General features: G+C 52.2%; 1 protein-coding gene across 1 annotated transcript in view; it reads left to right on the top strand.

Moving 5' to 3' along the window:
- Positions 1 to 14825, top strand: part of ATP7B (ATPase copper transporting beta) — a 68109-nt gene that overhangs the window by 34761 nt on the left and 18523 nt on the right. Inside the window, exons 4-10 of the mRNA XM_057707696.1 lie at positions 1933 to 2193; positions 3769 to 3932; positions 5320 to 5481; positions 7868 to 7944; positions 9325 to 9499; positions 10549 to 10782; positions 11500 to 11591. Coding sequence (XP_057563679.1) covers positions 1933 to 2193; positions 3769 to 3932; positions 5320 to 5481; positions 7868 to 7944; positions 9325 to 9499; positions 10549 to 10782; positions 11500 to 11591 — 1165 coding nt within the window. The remainder of the gene's footprint in view (positions 1 to 1932; positions 2194 to 3768; positions 3933 to 5319; positions 5482 to 7867; positions 7945 to 9324; positions 9500 to 10548; positions 10783 to 11499; positions 11592 to 14825) is intronic.

The following is a 14825-nucleotide window of genomic DNA, read 5'->3' as shown; positions in this document are numbered from 1 at the left end:
ATTCTGAGCTTTGTCTTCGTACCACGTTTCAGGAAGGAGATTTGTTCTGTTTTGTTTTTTAAACAAAAATCAATAAGGAAAACAGGAACAGTAAATCCTGTCCTCAGAAGATAAGACAGATAGGATGTAGTCGCCATCTGCTAGATTTGTGTGAGGTTTAAAGTCTCTCAACAGTGGAATCAAGTTATTAGCAGTAAAAAGAAATTTGCATTGAACTACATAATCTAGAGTAATTGAACTTGACGAAGTAAACTTGGAAAGGAAACAGAGATTTTTATTGGCCAGAATTTGAGAATTACGTTTAGCCCAAGAGGTATTTAGGGTACCAGATTTAGCACATAAAAATACAGGACACCTAGCTAAGTTTGAATTTCAGGTGAACAGTGAACAACGTTTTAATGTTAGTATGTCCTGTGCAGTATTTGAGACATACTAAAAAATTGTTGTTTATCTGAAACTCAATTTTACCTGGACATCCTGTATTTTACCTGACAGTCTTAATTTAGGGTAAACCGTAAGTGTGCTGGTGACTGTCTTTTATAGCCACTTAAATGCTAAAAAGGCATTATTTGTATTTGGTCGGCCAGCCTGGATTGACCAGGGGCTCTTTGAGGACAGTCTTCAAACCATGTGATTTGTTACTCCTTTGACGCTGCAGCACCCAGCACACAGTAGGCATTTGTGAAGGAAACGAAAGAGAAAGGAAATAATGGGCTGTGATGAGCAGGTGTCAGCTTAGCCTGATGGAGGGAATTCTTTATAGCGGTTACAGAGCTGAAAACCCAAACAGGAACTGGGAAGGAAAACAGGAAATTAAAAACAGGAAAACAGCCACCACCCACAGGCAGGGAGCGTCCGAGGGAAGCAGGTGTTTGCAGGAGCCCAGGGCCTGAGTTTGCCTGGTGGGGACTGGCCAAGGGCAAGGCTACGGCAGGCGCCGGGGCCCCGGTGGAGAGATGGCAAACACTGGGTCCTTCTCCTTTCTGTCCTGTTGTTTCCTGCTTGTTACCGCCATGTGCCAAGTCTACTCAGAAACCAGTGGACAAGGGAACCTGGGGAGAGTGGTGGAGCAGGGGGACAGAGGGAAAGGGTCTGAGAGCACACGCGCAAGGGACAGGCATTGAATTCCAGTCACTTACTTACAGCTAAAATACATTTAGACCTGGTTTTAGAAGGCAGCTCTGTGTTAGTCCACTTGTTTGCATGGTAAGTAGTTTTTGGATGGATGGATGGATGGATGGATGGATGGGAGGGATATATGAATATAAAGTGAGGCAAAGTCACCTGTCATGTGTAGCATGTTCCTCTCACCCTCATGAATGAGTAATGTCACTTTCAGGGCACGGTTCTCTTATCTCTGCATGTGCTGGGGCTCTCCTGGGGCCCAGGCCCTGTGCCGGCTGCTGTGAGGTGCTCAGAGGCACTCCAGCACCCGCCCACAGAGGTTCTCACTCTCACAGGGAAGTGGATCACAGAGACCCCTCATATCATCCAAGGCAGGCTGGAATAAATGTTGTGACAAGGAAGGTGTAGGTCAGATGCTCTTGGGATTCAGACGGTAAGAAGAGAATCTTAACACCTGGTTGTGAGGCTCCCAAGGACGTGATGTAAAATGGGGATGGTGGTGGTATTTGCCACAGGGCTACCTTAACAGTTAAAGCAGGCCATACATGTGCTTAGCAGGGTGCCTGATGAGTTACCACTGCTCTTGTCGTCATTGTGCATCTACCCAGAACATTCCATCCGTGCAGTATTGGCGTGTTTTCCTATGTCTGGAATCGTGTGCCTCTGTCTCATTGTGGGGAGGGAAACACCAGCCTCCCCATATCTTCTCCAGGAACTTTCATCTGAACATTGACTGGCTTGACCCTCCTGTTCGGAAAAAAATTATCCATTCTTCTAATTTGAGTGATTTCTGACATTCTACCCTAGAAAACTGTTCCAGCAGTCACATTGGGAACCACCGTGCTGGGAACACCACGGGGCACGCGGTGGCTGGCGCACCTGTGTCCATGCAGGACGTGGCTCCCCAGCCTGGGTGGCTCCCTACAAACCACAACCCCGGCCGCACATCCAAGTCCCCGCCGGCCTCCTCCACAACCGTGGCCCCGCAGAAGTGCTTTCTGCAGGTCACAGGCATGACCTGCGCGTCCTGTGTGTCCAACATAGAGAGGAACCTGCAGAAAGAAGCCGGTAAGAGGTCTCCACTGCACTGAGCTGGGGATGCTGCCGTAGACGGTAGTGTGTAGACTGGCGGGCGCCACGGTCGGCACACCGGGGAGGTGTGCACGCCCTTGGGCATCTCCACTGACTGTGTTTTGTCAGGAGCCGTGATCATCTGGGTGGCACTTTCACTGTCTGATAGGATAGGTGTTTGTCTGATGTTCTGGGGCAATTGGCATTCTGCTCTTTAAGAAGTATTCAGTTTGAGATAAAACGGATCACTGCGTAAGTTGGCCATGGGGAATCCAGTTTAAGGGTCAAGGTACAGTCATGGGTGGCCTCCCCGGCTAGCTCATCCTGGTAGTAGCCTGTGGTTTTCCCTTCCAGAGCCTCTTGCTGTCAAATACATAAATAGCCTGCATTCGGTCCTGTTGTCACTGTAAATCATAGAGTGTTGTACAAGTGCCAAAGTTTTGTCCTCTGAGCGACATTGCCGGTCTGGTTTCTTACACCTGAAAGAGCAGCAAAAATCCTGTCCCAATTTTTTGTTTGGAAATTATCTTAACCGTGACTCTGTAGGCGTCCAGTGTCACCTTCTCTCTTCCTCTGGCTCCGTGGGTCCTTCTGCTCAGACTTCTCAGCCCTCAGGCTCAACCCTAAATTAGGATGACACGTTTCAGCCTCCTGCTCAGCAAGCCTGCAGCTTCCTGGAGCTCTAGAAGGCGGTTCTCAAACCGAGGTGTTCTAGGAGCTGCTCTGTGGCCGGTGGGCTGGCCGCTCGGAAGTTAACCTGTGTCTCACAGGGCCCTTGTTTCTCTTCCCAACTTTTTTATGCCTTATGACATTCTTTCTAAAGCGCTGCTAACCCTTTATGTAAATGAGCCCTTCTTCCCCCGCCTTAAACTAAGCCATAGTGCTAGCAAGACAGCCTGTGGGATTTCTTTTTCATTCCTGAAAGTGATTAAAAACTGGAAAAGAGTAAGGAAAACCACTTTTGAAAATTATTTTTCCTTCTGTGTGTGGAAGTGGAGGCAGCGTTACATCCGTTACGTCACAGTAGTTGCCGGCGGCAGGCCCTGCCCCTTGCGCGGAGGTGTGCGCGCGCACCTGTGTCTCCTAGAGCCTGATGCAGAGCAGCCCTCGCGGGGCCGGCAGCGTGGGGTCCACCTGGGAGCCGGGCAGACCTGCGGGCCCTCAGAGCCCACCCCACACCCACTGAACCAGAGGGTGTGTTCACCAGGTCCTCCGGCGATTCGAGTGCCCGGTGACGTGTGAGGAGCAGTGCTCTGCAGCCGTGGCTCGCACACTTAGGTGTGTGTTAGAATCGCCTGGGGAGCTTTAAAAACAAAGACGCCGGCTCCCCACCCTGAGAGATTCTGATTTAATCGGTCTGGGTTAAGGGTGAAGCACCAGTGCCGTGATTGTTAACCCCCCCCCACCCCCACCCCTGTCCCCGCCCCCCAGGTGATCCTAATGCACAGCCACGTGTGAGAACCAGTGTTCTAGAAGCTTCTGGGGCAGAGGGTTCTCTTTGTTCGCTCATGTTGAACACGTTACCCCAGAGGCCTTGCCTGGAGTGTTCTAGCTGTGCCCCGCTGGTTTCAGGGATTCTCTCCGTGCTGGTTGCCCTGATGGCCAGAAAGGCAGAGGTGAAGTATAACCCGGAAGTCATCCAGCCCCTGGAGATCGTGCAGCTCATCCAGGACCTGGGCTTCGAGGCAGCGGTGATGGAGGACTGCACGGGCTCAGACGGCGACCTTGAGCTGATTGTAAGCACGGTGGCTGGGCTGGGGCCGGGGGGCGGGGGCGGGGCAGGGGTGGGGAGGGTGCAGGGGGCTGCAGGCTCTGGCTAGCCTCCAGAGGCCTTCTGACACTGCCATCAGGACGCTCTCCCATCTTGCATGCGTCCTGTTCATTGCTGTTGGGTTTTGCTCTGAAGCCAGTAACAAGGACCTGTTCGTTCTGGGAAGGAATGTCTGCTTTGTCAGAAAGTCACAGTGGGGCATCCCGCCGGGCACATCAGGATATCGGGAGGAGGAGGTGGTGGTGTTACAGGAAGAGGAATCAGAGGTGGCGGCTGTCCTGAGCTTGGTGGTTCAAGGGAATCGAATATGAACACGTCCCGTGAGGCCGAGAGGAAGCTGGAATGCCAGAGGTGTCTCGAGGCCCTGGGATGTGAGTCAGCGAGGCAGCCGGGGCCACCAGCGCAGAGCTCTTTTTGTGCAAATAAAGGGAGATTTAGAAGGCATCCACATGGAATTGAGTGATGCTGTTTCCCGAGCTGAAAGAGTCTTACTTCCTTGCTATGTTTAGTCACTGCCATTAGCAGTAAGTAAATGTTTGAAGAGAAAGTACTAGGACACAAGTGGCACTTTGAGCTCCTGATAAGTGGTGTTCTTTGCAGAGCCGGTCCTCTGCTCTGGCCGGGCCTCCGTGTGTGCCGTGGGGCACAGTGTAGTACTCGCTGGGTCGCAGCCAGGATCAGCCCCCGCGACAGGAGCAGGGCCCTGCTGCGGACCTCCAGGTCCAGAGGTGCATGTCTTTGCTCAGACTACGGTGTGGAAAATCTAGAGCAAGACTCTTAGTGGGGAAGGTGAAAACATTTTTTGAACAGTGTTTTTTTATTACAGTTTTCTTTTTTAAAAAAAAAAACTAAGAGATATCAATAGTTGTATCATCACATGCTCAGGCTTTTTATGTCTGTATTTAACTTGTGTTCTGGGAAGTACTGACCACTGATACTCAGAAGAGCGTGTTGCCTGGCTTGCCTAATGTGTATTACAGGGGTGCCTGGCTCGCCTGGAACTCCTTTCTCACATCGGTGCACACAGCACCGGGTGGCGGAAATGCATCACCGAGGCAGGGCGTTGAGTGCGGTGAAAGCCCATCGTTGGCAGAGCTTGGAGTCAGACCACGGTCCTTGCCATCTGCTTAGTGATTGGTCTCCTGTACCTGGGTTGGGGAAGAACCACTGTTTATATCCCCGAAGCCCCCAGGGGAATGTCGGGGGTGAAAATCTTGCACCCGGGGGTTGTGGGTCCAGCATCTTGGGAAGGAGGATAGACTTGGGCTGCCCGTTAGCCCAAGCCCCTGTGTGCCTTTGGTGGGATCCTCTGGATCCTGGGTCAGTGCGATCTTTGTCTTCCTTTGCTGCAGATCACGGGGATGACCTGCACTTCCTGTGTTCACAACATTGAGTCCAAACTCACCAGGACAAACGGCATCACCTACGCCTCTGTGGCTCTCGCCACCAGCAAAGCCCACGTGAAGTTTGATCCTGAAATTATCGGTCCAAGGGATATTGTCAAAATTATCGAGGTAAGTCATTCATCAAAAAAATATGGTATCCACCTTTATAAAAACAGTGATTTATAATCATCGTAGAAAAATGAGCAAAATATAGCTAAGCAAAAAGAAAAAGAAAAAAGAAAGTCACCTAATCTAAAATCCTTCACGTTTTCCCATGGAAATAAGGTGACTCATTTTGAAATAAAGTGTGAGGGTTTAGAAAATATCAGATAATCTGAGGAGGAAAATCAGTGAATGGGTAAGAAAAAGATGGGGAGAAAAAGACATTATTATTGTTTTAATTTTAGATATTCCCTGAGAAACAGCAGGATTGCCGAGATTCCTGGCACATGGTGATAAGTTGCCTAATTGTGGGAATTCCCTGGCGGTCCAGTCGTTCAGACTCTTCACACTTTCGCTGTTGAGGGCCTGGCTTCAATCTCTGGTTGGGGAACTAAGATTCCACAAGCCATGCAGCGTGGCCAAAAAAAAAAAAAAATTTGCCTAACTGTGATTTTTTTAAGTGTTATTTACGTCTGTGCCAAGTATCTACAGACCAAAGGCATGTGGTGTTGGGAAGAATTACAATGCGTCGACCACTAACCTAGGCCCCCTTTACAAGAGGGAGAGTTTAGTCATTTCTCCTTTGGAAAATCAATCATAGTAGTTTCATGTACTCCCACCCCATCCTTCCCTCACTGTGTCCACAGACATTCCATGGCCTCTCTCAAGTCTATTATATCACACCAGGAGAGAATGAGCGTTAGTGGTGATCTGAATGGGTCGAGACAGTCAAAACCGAACAAGATGAACTTGGAACAGCTAATGGTGAAGTTTAGCGGGAATGACTGCTTAGGCAACGAAACATCTCATAGCAGGCTTTGCATTGTCCTTAATTTTCGCGCACACACGTGTGTGTGTGTGTGTGTGTGTGTGTGTGTGTGTGTGTGTGTGTAGAGAGATGTTGTCTGGCCTCTCAGAGCTCTTTGAGGTGCAAATACTGCTACTGCTGTTGTTACGGAGCCTCAGTCTTAGAGGCAGACAACACAGCTTCTTTATCAGATGAGTTGAGATCCCCCAGGGAGGTTGGGAGACGTCGATCCCTGGTACCCAGCTAAAGGTTGCAGAGCTAGTGCTCCAGCCCAGATCTCCCAGTTCCAAGCTCAGCGGGTGTCCAGTTTCTGCAACCCGCAGGTCTTACAGAACAGTAGTGATAGGGCATTGATGAGGGAGAGAAGTCAACTGATGCACTTATAATAGGGAGAGTCTGGGTGGAGCTTGGAGCACGTCTCTGGTACCCTTCCTGTTTAGAATACCCTTGCTGGCCTCTACCCAGATGTGCTAATAATAGGGAGAGTCTGGGTGGAGCTTGGAGCACATCTCCAGCACCCTTACTGTTCAGAACACCCTTGCTGGCCTCTACCCAGACACTCAGCCTGCTGCAGCCCCCTCCTTGTTCTTACTTGAGAAATGTTGCCAATGTCTGGCCCTTATTCCTGCATCTCTAGGCATCTTTTCCTGATGTAATTAGGCCAGTATTAGTTTTAAAAGATTTGTCTCTAGATGGCCTTCTGTGCTCTTTCTCCCACCATAACTTTTTAAATTTATTTTTGGCTGCGTTGGGTCTTCATTGCTGCACGCAGGTTTTCTCTAGTTGCTACAAGTAGGGGCTACTCTTCATTGTGGTGCGCAGGCTTCTCATTGTGGTGGCTTCTCTTGTTGTGGAGCACAGGCTCTAGGTATGAGGGCTTTAGCCGTTGCACCACGTGGGCTCAGTAGTTGTGGCTCGCAGGCTCTAGAGCACAGGCTCAGTAGTTGACATTTCCTGACAGCCTTTCCTGTGTAATTTCATAAAGGGAATCAGAGATTTAGTGACCAGATCAAATAAGGCAGAGAGGGTGGAGGAGCAAGGCGGCGAAAGAATTGCTTGGGATAATCCCAGAAAAAAACACAGATCCTGCCGGAGCCAAGGTCTGCTCAGTGGGAGAGGCCTGGGCTGGAGCCGGGGGACCTGCGGCTGGACTCAGCGCTCGCAATGATGCTGTGGCTTTGGACGGGGGTTTAACCTCTGACCTTCGGCTTCCTCCTGCAGAGAGCGATAGCCCCGGACCACTCAACACGGAGGAGTCCTTTACTCACAAATCCCGAGTTTATAACTCAGCATCCGTCAGCTCGGGGCACGCTAAGTCACCTCCCAGCGTCCGCTGCCTCTGCGGACAGAAGGAGCAGGAGTCGTGTGGAACCTCTTACGAGATCCGTAGGGTGATGGGACAGAAGTCGTGAGCGGAAAAACCAATACAATCCTTTGAGGCAGTTTTAGATTAACTTTGTTATTTCCAAAGATATCAAATGCTTTCTACCTATGCATATTTTAACCAAGTGCCTTCTTTCTTGTTTCTTCCTTTTTAATAACAAGGAGATCGGCTTTCATGCCTCCCCGGCCCAGAGGAACCCCAGCGCTCGTCACTTGGACCACAAGGTGGAAATAAAGCAGTAGGTAGAACAGGAAAGATAAACTGTAGCTCTGTCTGAGGGCCTGCTCTCCCCAGGCCTGTCTCTGCCTTGTTCTGTGCTAATTGGTGTCCCTGCTACCCACCCCCACCTCCAAGGCACCTTCTGCCAAATTAGTCGCCTTTACCCTTGTAAGGTTAATCCTCAAAAACAATGCTGTCCTGCGGTACCTTCTGCTGTGACAGAGACGCTCTATATCTGCACTGCTCAGTATGAAATGCAGCCAGTGTGACTGAGGAAGTGAATTTTTAATTTCACTTCATTTTTAACTAATTTTAATTTAAATAGCTCCCTATGGCTGGTGGCTAACAGATTGGACAGCACTTATGCTGGGAGGAAGGGAGAGTGGGTTTTTTCTTTCACAGTGTTTCAAGACTTTGCTGGAATGGCTTCTAGAACTAGGATCCAAGGACGGGAGTCACGGCCACGTGGAAAGAAAATGGGCCGGGAAGCAGGAGACCTTAGCTCGTTCATTGTTGCAGACGTTTACTCAGTCGTTCAACAAACACAAGGCCAGTGTTGTATGCAGGGCACCGTGCCAGGTGCTAGGGGTGAATAGGGTGTCATCCCTACCTTAGGGGACCCTTGGTCGGCCTGGGAAGAGCGTGTGCGTTGTGATTCAGGTGGGTTCTGGGGGGGTCTGGGAGGCTGACAAGCAGGGGTTACATGATCTGAGCCTCAAAGAATGAGTGGAAGCTTTCCAGGCTGAGAGGAGTGGGGCTGGAAGCAAGGTCTTTTAGGGGCGTGGAGGCGGGGGACCTAGGAGTGTAAGACTTCGATCTCACAGGCCAGTGATTTTCAGATCGGCATTGAGGCTGTGCTTCCTAGAGCTTCCACAACCACTTGGTTGGAATTTCGTGGACTTCAGACTTCATCAGAGCAGCTGCACTATTCCCACTGACTCTGTTTAAGTAATAGTTTAGAAGTTGAATGTATAAGTAAGTTTATACTAATGAAATGTTGCTTCTGTCTGTTTCTTTCTGGGCATCCTATAAGACTGCGTTGTGAAGAAAGAGCAGTGGCAGCCATAGGCTGAGGCTGGTCAGCCTCTTTGGGGCTGAATTGTCAGCTTCTGGGCCTCGGCTGCCTTACCTGTAGACAGGAGGTACCACCTCAGCCCACAGGCAGGCAGGGTCTGCGGCTAAAAGTCTCTGGAGCATCCTTGCAGCGAAATTTAGACCTTTGATATCCCCTCAGATGGCTGCTGTAGGGAGAGAGCCTTCCTTTCACATTAGCCCTTGGTGGTCTGTCCCAGACACGTGGCGGAGACAGGTCTCAAACCAAGTCCTCCGGAGGGGACGGGGCCAGAAGCCAGGTGACAGGCGGGACCTGCTATGTTGGTGCTGCTGTGCTTCTTTCCAGGTGGAAGAAGTCTTTCCTGTGCAGCCTGGTGTTTGGCATCCCTGTCATGGGTTTAATGATCTATATGTTGATACCCAGCCACGAGCCCCACGAGTCTATGGTCCTGGACCACAACATCATCCCAGGACTGTCCATCCTGAACCTCATCTTCTTTATCTTGTGTACCTTTGTCCAGGTGAGTATGGGAGCCGGGGTGGGGGTGGGGGGCAGGGGGAACCACACCTGCCCTGTGTGTGGCCAGCAGATGCTCTGTCCTCCTGGGCGGGCACAGCCCCCAGTGTGCTCCACGTGCGGCCTCGTTCCCGCTTTCCCCACCACCCAGACGGTTGCTGCTTTTCTCTGTTTTATGACCAGCTGGGGGGGCGTCCTCTAACACAGGGGTCGAGAAAGGACCTGGTTTCACGGGCAGTTCCATAGAAGACCAAACTCCCCCGGCGGCAAGGCTGGGTAATCCAGGGTGGCTCCTTTGCTTGTTGTTCAGCTGAATTCGCTGTTAGAAGCAACAGTCTTGTCTCGAATGACTGAAATGTGGTCCTGAGGAATCATAATTTAAAAGGGGCAGGCCTCATGTTACTTTGTGTCCTGGGGACCACTTTAAGGAACTCGCTGTGTTTCTGGTGGGAAGTGTGCCTTCCATTTATTTTGGGATAGAAAATAAAACTCCTGACTTAATATTAAAATAGTAGAATTAATATTAATTAGGACTGTCTAGGGGCAAGTGTTTGTAGGCTGAATTTGTTTTTTCCGGATCCTCATCTGTATAGAAAAAAATACATATTTATGTGCATATGTACATGTGTGTACATGTTACATACTACAGACTTTTTCTTAGGCCAAAATAGGATTGTGCTAGATACACTGATTTACGACTGGCCTTTTCACTTAACCACGTAATGTGTGCATCTCCCACACCAGCGGTTAGGGATCTAGCACATTGTCTTCAGGGACCGCATAGCACTGTCCACAGTGTGAAGGCACCATGATTTCTTTCACCATCTTCAGCGTTCTCCTACTGATGGACATTTGGGTTGTCTAGTCCTCTGGGCCTTAAAGGCCTCTCTTGATCAGCCACTCCTGTGGCCAGCAGTCCTCTGAATCAGGAAGTACATCTCATACACATCAGTGGTGGAGGAAAAGGTCACGTCAGTGTCGTGGGTGAGCCCAGAGTATCTGCAGTCCCGAGGGGCCTTGTCACCGCTGTCACTCTCCCTCCCCGCCTTTCAGTTCCTCGGCGGCTGGTACTTCTACGTTCAGGCCTGCAAGTCTCTGAGACACAGGGTGGCCAACATGGATGTGCTCATCGTGCTGGCCACCAGCATCGCCTACGTCTACTCCTTTGTCATCCTGGTGGTGGCCGTTGCCGAGAAGGCGGAGAGGAGCCCCGTGACCTTCTTCGACACCCCCCCCATGCTCTTCGTGTTCATTGCCCTGGGGCGGTGGCTGGAACACGTGGCCAAGGTGACTGCAGCCTCAGGTGAAAGGAAGAACTGTTTCCTCAGTAACACACACCTTAATTTATCTGAGCATCGTGTTTAGAATTACTAATTATACACAGTCTAGGGCGAGGCTTAAAGAAACGTGAAACCTACGTGTAATTAGGTGCTCCGACCACTAATCTCCAAAGCGGTTGCTACTTCTGAAATCCCAGCTAATCTGGTTAATTATGAGAACCTTTGTTCAGATGTATGGTGCAGGGGAAAGAAGCCTGGATTTCGGGTCAGAGCTCACACCGTCCTTTGACACATAACTGAGTATGTAGCTTCCTAGCCTAGAAATCCACATTTCCACCGCCGGGTCGTGCCATTTTTAGCACCCTGCATTGTTCCCAGATTTCAGTGTATCCTGTGAGAGAGTGGGACTCGGGTCCTAAAAGAAATCAGGTTGAACTTGAAAGAAAACAGTCAGCAGGCAGATGGGTATCGTTCCTTCAATCTGAAGTGTACTTCATAGGACTTAGTGGCACTGTACACCCAGGGTGGTGACGGCTCGGCCGCGTGTCGACGGGCAGCAAGTGACACCCATCCCGGGAGAGCCCGCAGGCGTGCCGCGTGGCTGTGTTTCGGGGGCCGCCTTTTCTTGCGGGGCTTTCTCTAACACCAGCCTCGGGAGTGATGGTCTGGGTTTGCGCGGGTCAGCTCACCGGTGTTCTCATTTTACATTCTGGTTACGTCTTAGAGCAAGACCTCAGAAGCCCTTGCCAAACTTATGTCTCTACAAGCCACGGAAGCCACCGTCGTGACCCTTGGGGAGGACAGCTTAATCATCAGGTGCGTTGTTTCTGTCCAAGGTCCTCGATCAAGGTAGATCAGCCTGTGTACTACCCCTCACACGTCCGTCGTGTGCAGGACAGGATGCTAGACCTCGTGGGGGCCAGCAGAGATGGTGCAGTAAGATCCCCATCTCAGTCCAGTTAAGTAAGCAAGGCATTTACCTGCTAACAGATGAGCAGGGGTCCAAGGGGTGTGTGTTTGCTAATGACCAGTGAGAGGTACAGGCAGTATCTCTGGAACTTCAGAGAGGGAGGCTAGAGGTGGTCAGAGCTTCACAGAACGTGGAATGTGAGCGGGGTCTCCGTCGCAAGATTTGGAGGATTCAGACAGGCTGAGAGAGAGGGCTTCAACTTGCCAAAGAATAAAAATGGGAGAAGTATTTTTCTTCTTCATAAGCTTGGCAGATGTTAAGAGCGATAATGATTATTGTTATTATTGCTGGGACTTGTGTAGCATTTACTGTTTGCCAGATGCTATACTCACCTGTTTGTATTTAATCTATCCCAAAAAATACCTTTAGAGGAAGGGATTCTCAGTACCCTTATTGTACAGGTATGGACACTGAGGTTCAGAGAGGCTAAGCAACTGGCCCAGGGTCACACAGGTATTAAGTAGTGGAATTAGAACAGAACCTACGCTGTTGGTTCCAGAGCCTGTGTTCTTTACGCTTATATATACTGACTCTTAAAGCATATTTAATAACGTGGGCATTTTTACAAATTAAGGCTTCTGTGTTTCCTCCAGTCAGCCTCATTTTCATCTTCTAGGCAATGGTTATTTCTAGGCCTTCTTCGCATTCCTGAAATCTCTCTGACCCCACTACTTTCCCCTTTAGCCTGTGATGTCACTTCTGACTTGAAAATAGAAGCTGTGATAGGAAGTCCATCCGTCTCCTGTCACTCAGCCTGCAAAGCTGCTTCCCCCGCAGGCCGGTGGACGAAGAGGCGTCTCCTGCCGGGGCCTCTGCTCAGAGCCGTCCTCTGCCCATTTCCCCTCCATCTCCAGTGTCCCTGTCTCTGCTGATTCTTACCATCCAGTGTGACTTACTCCTAACTCTCCGGCTCCTAAAGCCACCGTTAGTGCCCCTCCCACTGTGCGCTCACCCGTTATCACCCTGTTGCCAGTTTCCTCGTGTGTCTCTGAGAGGCGGGTCCCTTGCTTCCCAAGGGCCACTGGGCGAGCCTCTGTAGAGCACGTGGACCCGTGAGTGAGACGTGACTGAACGTTTACGAGGCTCAGGCTGACCAAGCACAGCAGCACCAGGTTTTGCCTGGACGCAGGTTCTTAAGTAATCCTCAGAAGTATGGCAGTGACGACGGAGGTTCGGAGCTTGCGGTGTGCCAGGTGCGCTACCCAGCCCGGCATGTAGATTATCGCATGTAGCCCTGGTGGCTGCCCCGTGAGGGGGTGCCTTCGTGACCCCCTGTCCTCCGGAGGAGCCTGCAGCTCAGGAGGGAAGTAACTTGCCCGGAGTCCGTGGCAGGTGAGGTGAGGCAGAGGGAGGCCTGGGGCCCTGGAGACACACCCGTCCTCTCAGCCTCCCGCCGACCTGCCCCCTGGATGGCAGGAGCCGTGTGGCAGTGCGGCTGCCTCGTGACGCTTCGGTGGCTCTGCCCGGGTGCGCACCTTGGCGGCTTTTTTTCTTGTGAATTAATGACATGAGTGTCTGAGATGTGGAAACGTTCAGACTGGGAATTGAGTGGTGGACGGCTGCATGTACTTTTTGCCTTTCATTTCGAAGGGCCCATGACGGCAGGACACCAGCGCCCGGGCCACTCCACTGGTTTGAGGACAAGGACACGTGCGTCTTTGCCAGAAGGCCCAGGCTGGCCGCAATGCCGGAGGAGTGTGGGGCCACCCCTGGCATCACGTGGCTCTTTTCCACGCTGTGTGCCCGGCTTGTGCCGTCACGTGTGCGGATACCACTTTTTAAGCGAGGAGCCGGAAGACCAGAGTTTCTCTGGCTTTGCCTGCGGCAGGCCATGTGCTTGGAGCTGGGTTCCCGCCTGTGTGGCGCAGTTCGTGTCTGCTGGACAGACGGGGGGGTCACTCCTACCCGGCCCCCTCCTGACGGGGTGCTCGGGCTGAGGTCACACCTGCCCTCCCAGGGCCAGGGCCACCCTCTCACCTTCCGTAGCATGGGGTGTGCTGTGCCAGGGCCCCCAGGCAGCCTCCTGCAGGGCCTGGGCCTCTGCCAGCACGGGCAGGTCTGCGGTGCCTCCTGCAGGCCAGCGGGGTTTCACGCCTCGGCTGGCTCCTTTCGGGGGGACTCCGCGCCTCCCTCCCTCTGTCCCTCTGCCAGGGGCACGCGTCCTTCCTCTCCACCCGGAGTCTCGGGTGATGTGAGCATCTACACAGGTGATCATGGTCGTCTCTTCCCTAGCTGCTGCTCGCTGTTCCCTTCGTGGACTTTGTTCGTGCTCCTCATTCCTTAGATGTGAGCGATCGTCCGGGTTTCAGCGTGGGCCCCGTTGTCTTGGTGCGTCAGAGGCTGCGGGGGCCTCTCTCCACTGCCCGCCCCCCTTCATTCTCAAACCCAGCTCAGATCTCAGGGGGCGTCCTCTGTGACCGCTTCCCTCGTCTGCACAGCTGGCCTCCGCCCGCACAGCCAGTCCCCGTCCTCTTGCTTTTGGCTCCACAAGCGCTGGTGGCCCCGGCCGCAGCCGCCTCCCGCTGCCTCCATGCTTATTCAGGCCACCGCGGTGTCTCCCCTCAGGCCCGACAACAGCCCCTCCCGGGCCTCCTGCTTCAGCCTTGTCTCCTTCCTGGTATGTTCCACATTCACACCAGAGCGCTCTTGAAGGCACGGATCTGATACCCTGTAGCTGACAATCCTCCCGAGGTTTAGGATGAAGTCCTAGACGTGCAAATGAGACTCAGCGTCTGTGCCTATGCCTCCTGGGCCCGGCCTCTGGTCCTGCCATCTCTCCGTCTCCTTCCAGCCAGCCCACTGGCGCACCCTAGGAGGAGGTGCTCTCCTGCCTCCAGGCCTCTGCACACGCCCTCCCTGCCCTCAGACGCCTTTCTTTCTTCTCCCTGGCCTGACCCCTTATCCCCTGGCCTGGCCCCTTGTCCCCTGGCCTGGCTCCCTGTCCCCTGGGCTGACCCCTTGTCCCCTGGCCTGACTCCCTTGTCCCCTGGCCTGACTCCCTTGTCCCCTGGCCTGGCCCCTTGTCCCCTGGCCTGACTCCCTTGTCATCTGGGGCCTGGAGCACTTGGTGCTTCCAGTCA

The sequence above is a fragment of the Hippopotamus amphibius genome, chromosome 14 (assembly GCF_030028045.1).
Source record: "Hippopotamus amphibius kiboko isolate mHipAmp2 chromosome 14, mHipAmp2.hap2, whole genome shotgun sequence".
Lineage (NCBI taxonomy): Eukaryota > Metazoa > Chordata > Mammalia > Artiodactyla > Hippopotamidae > Hippopotamus > Hippopotamus amphibius.
This window is presented reverse-complemented; position numbering and strand designations above follow the sequence as displayed.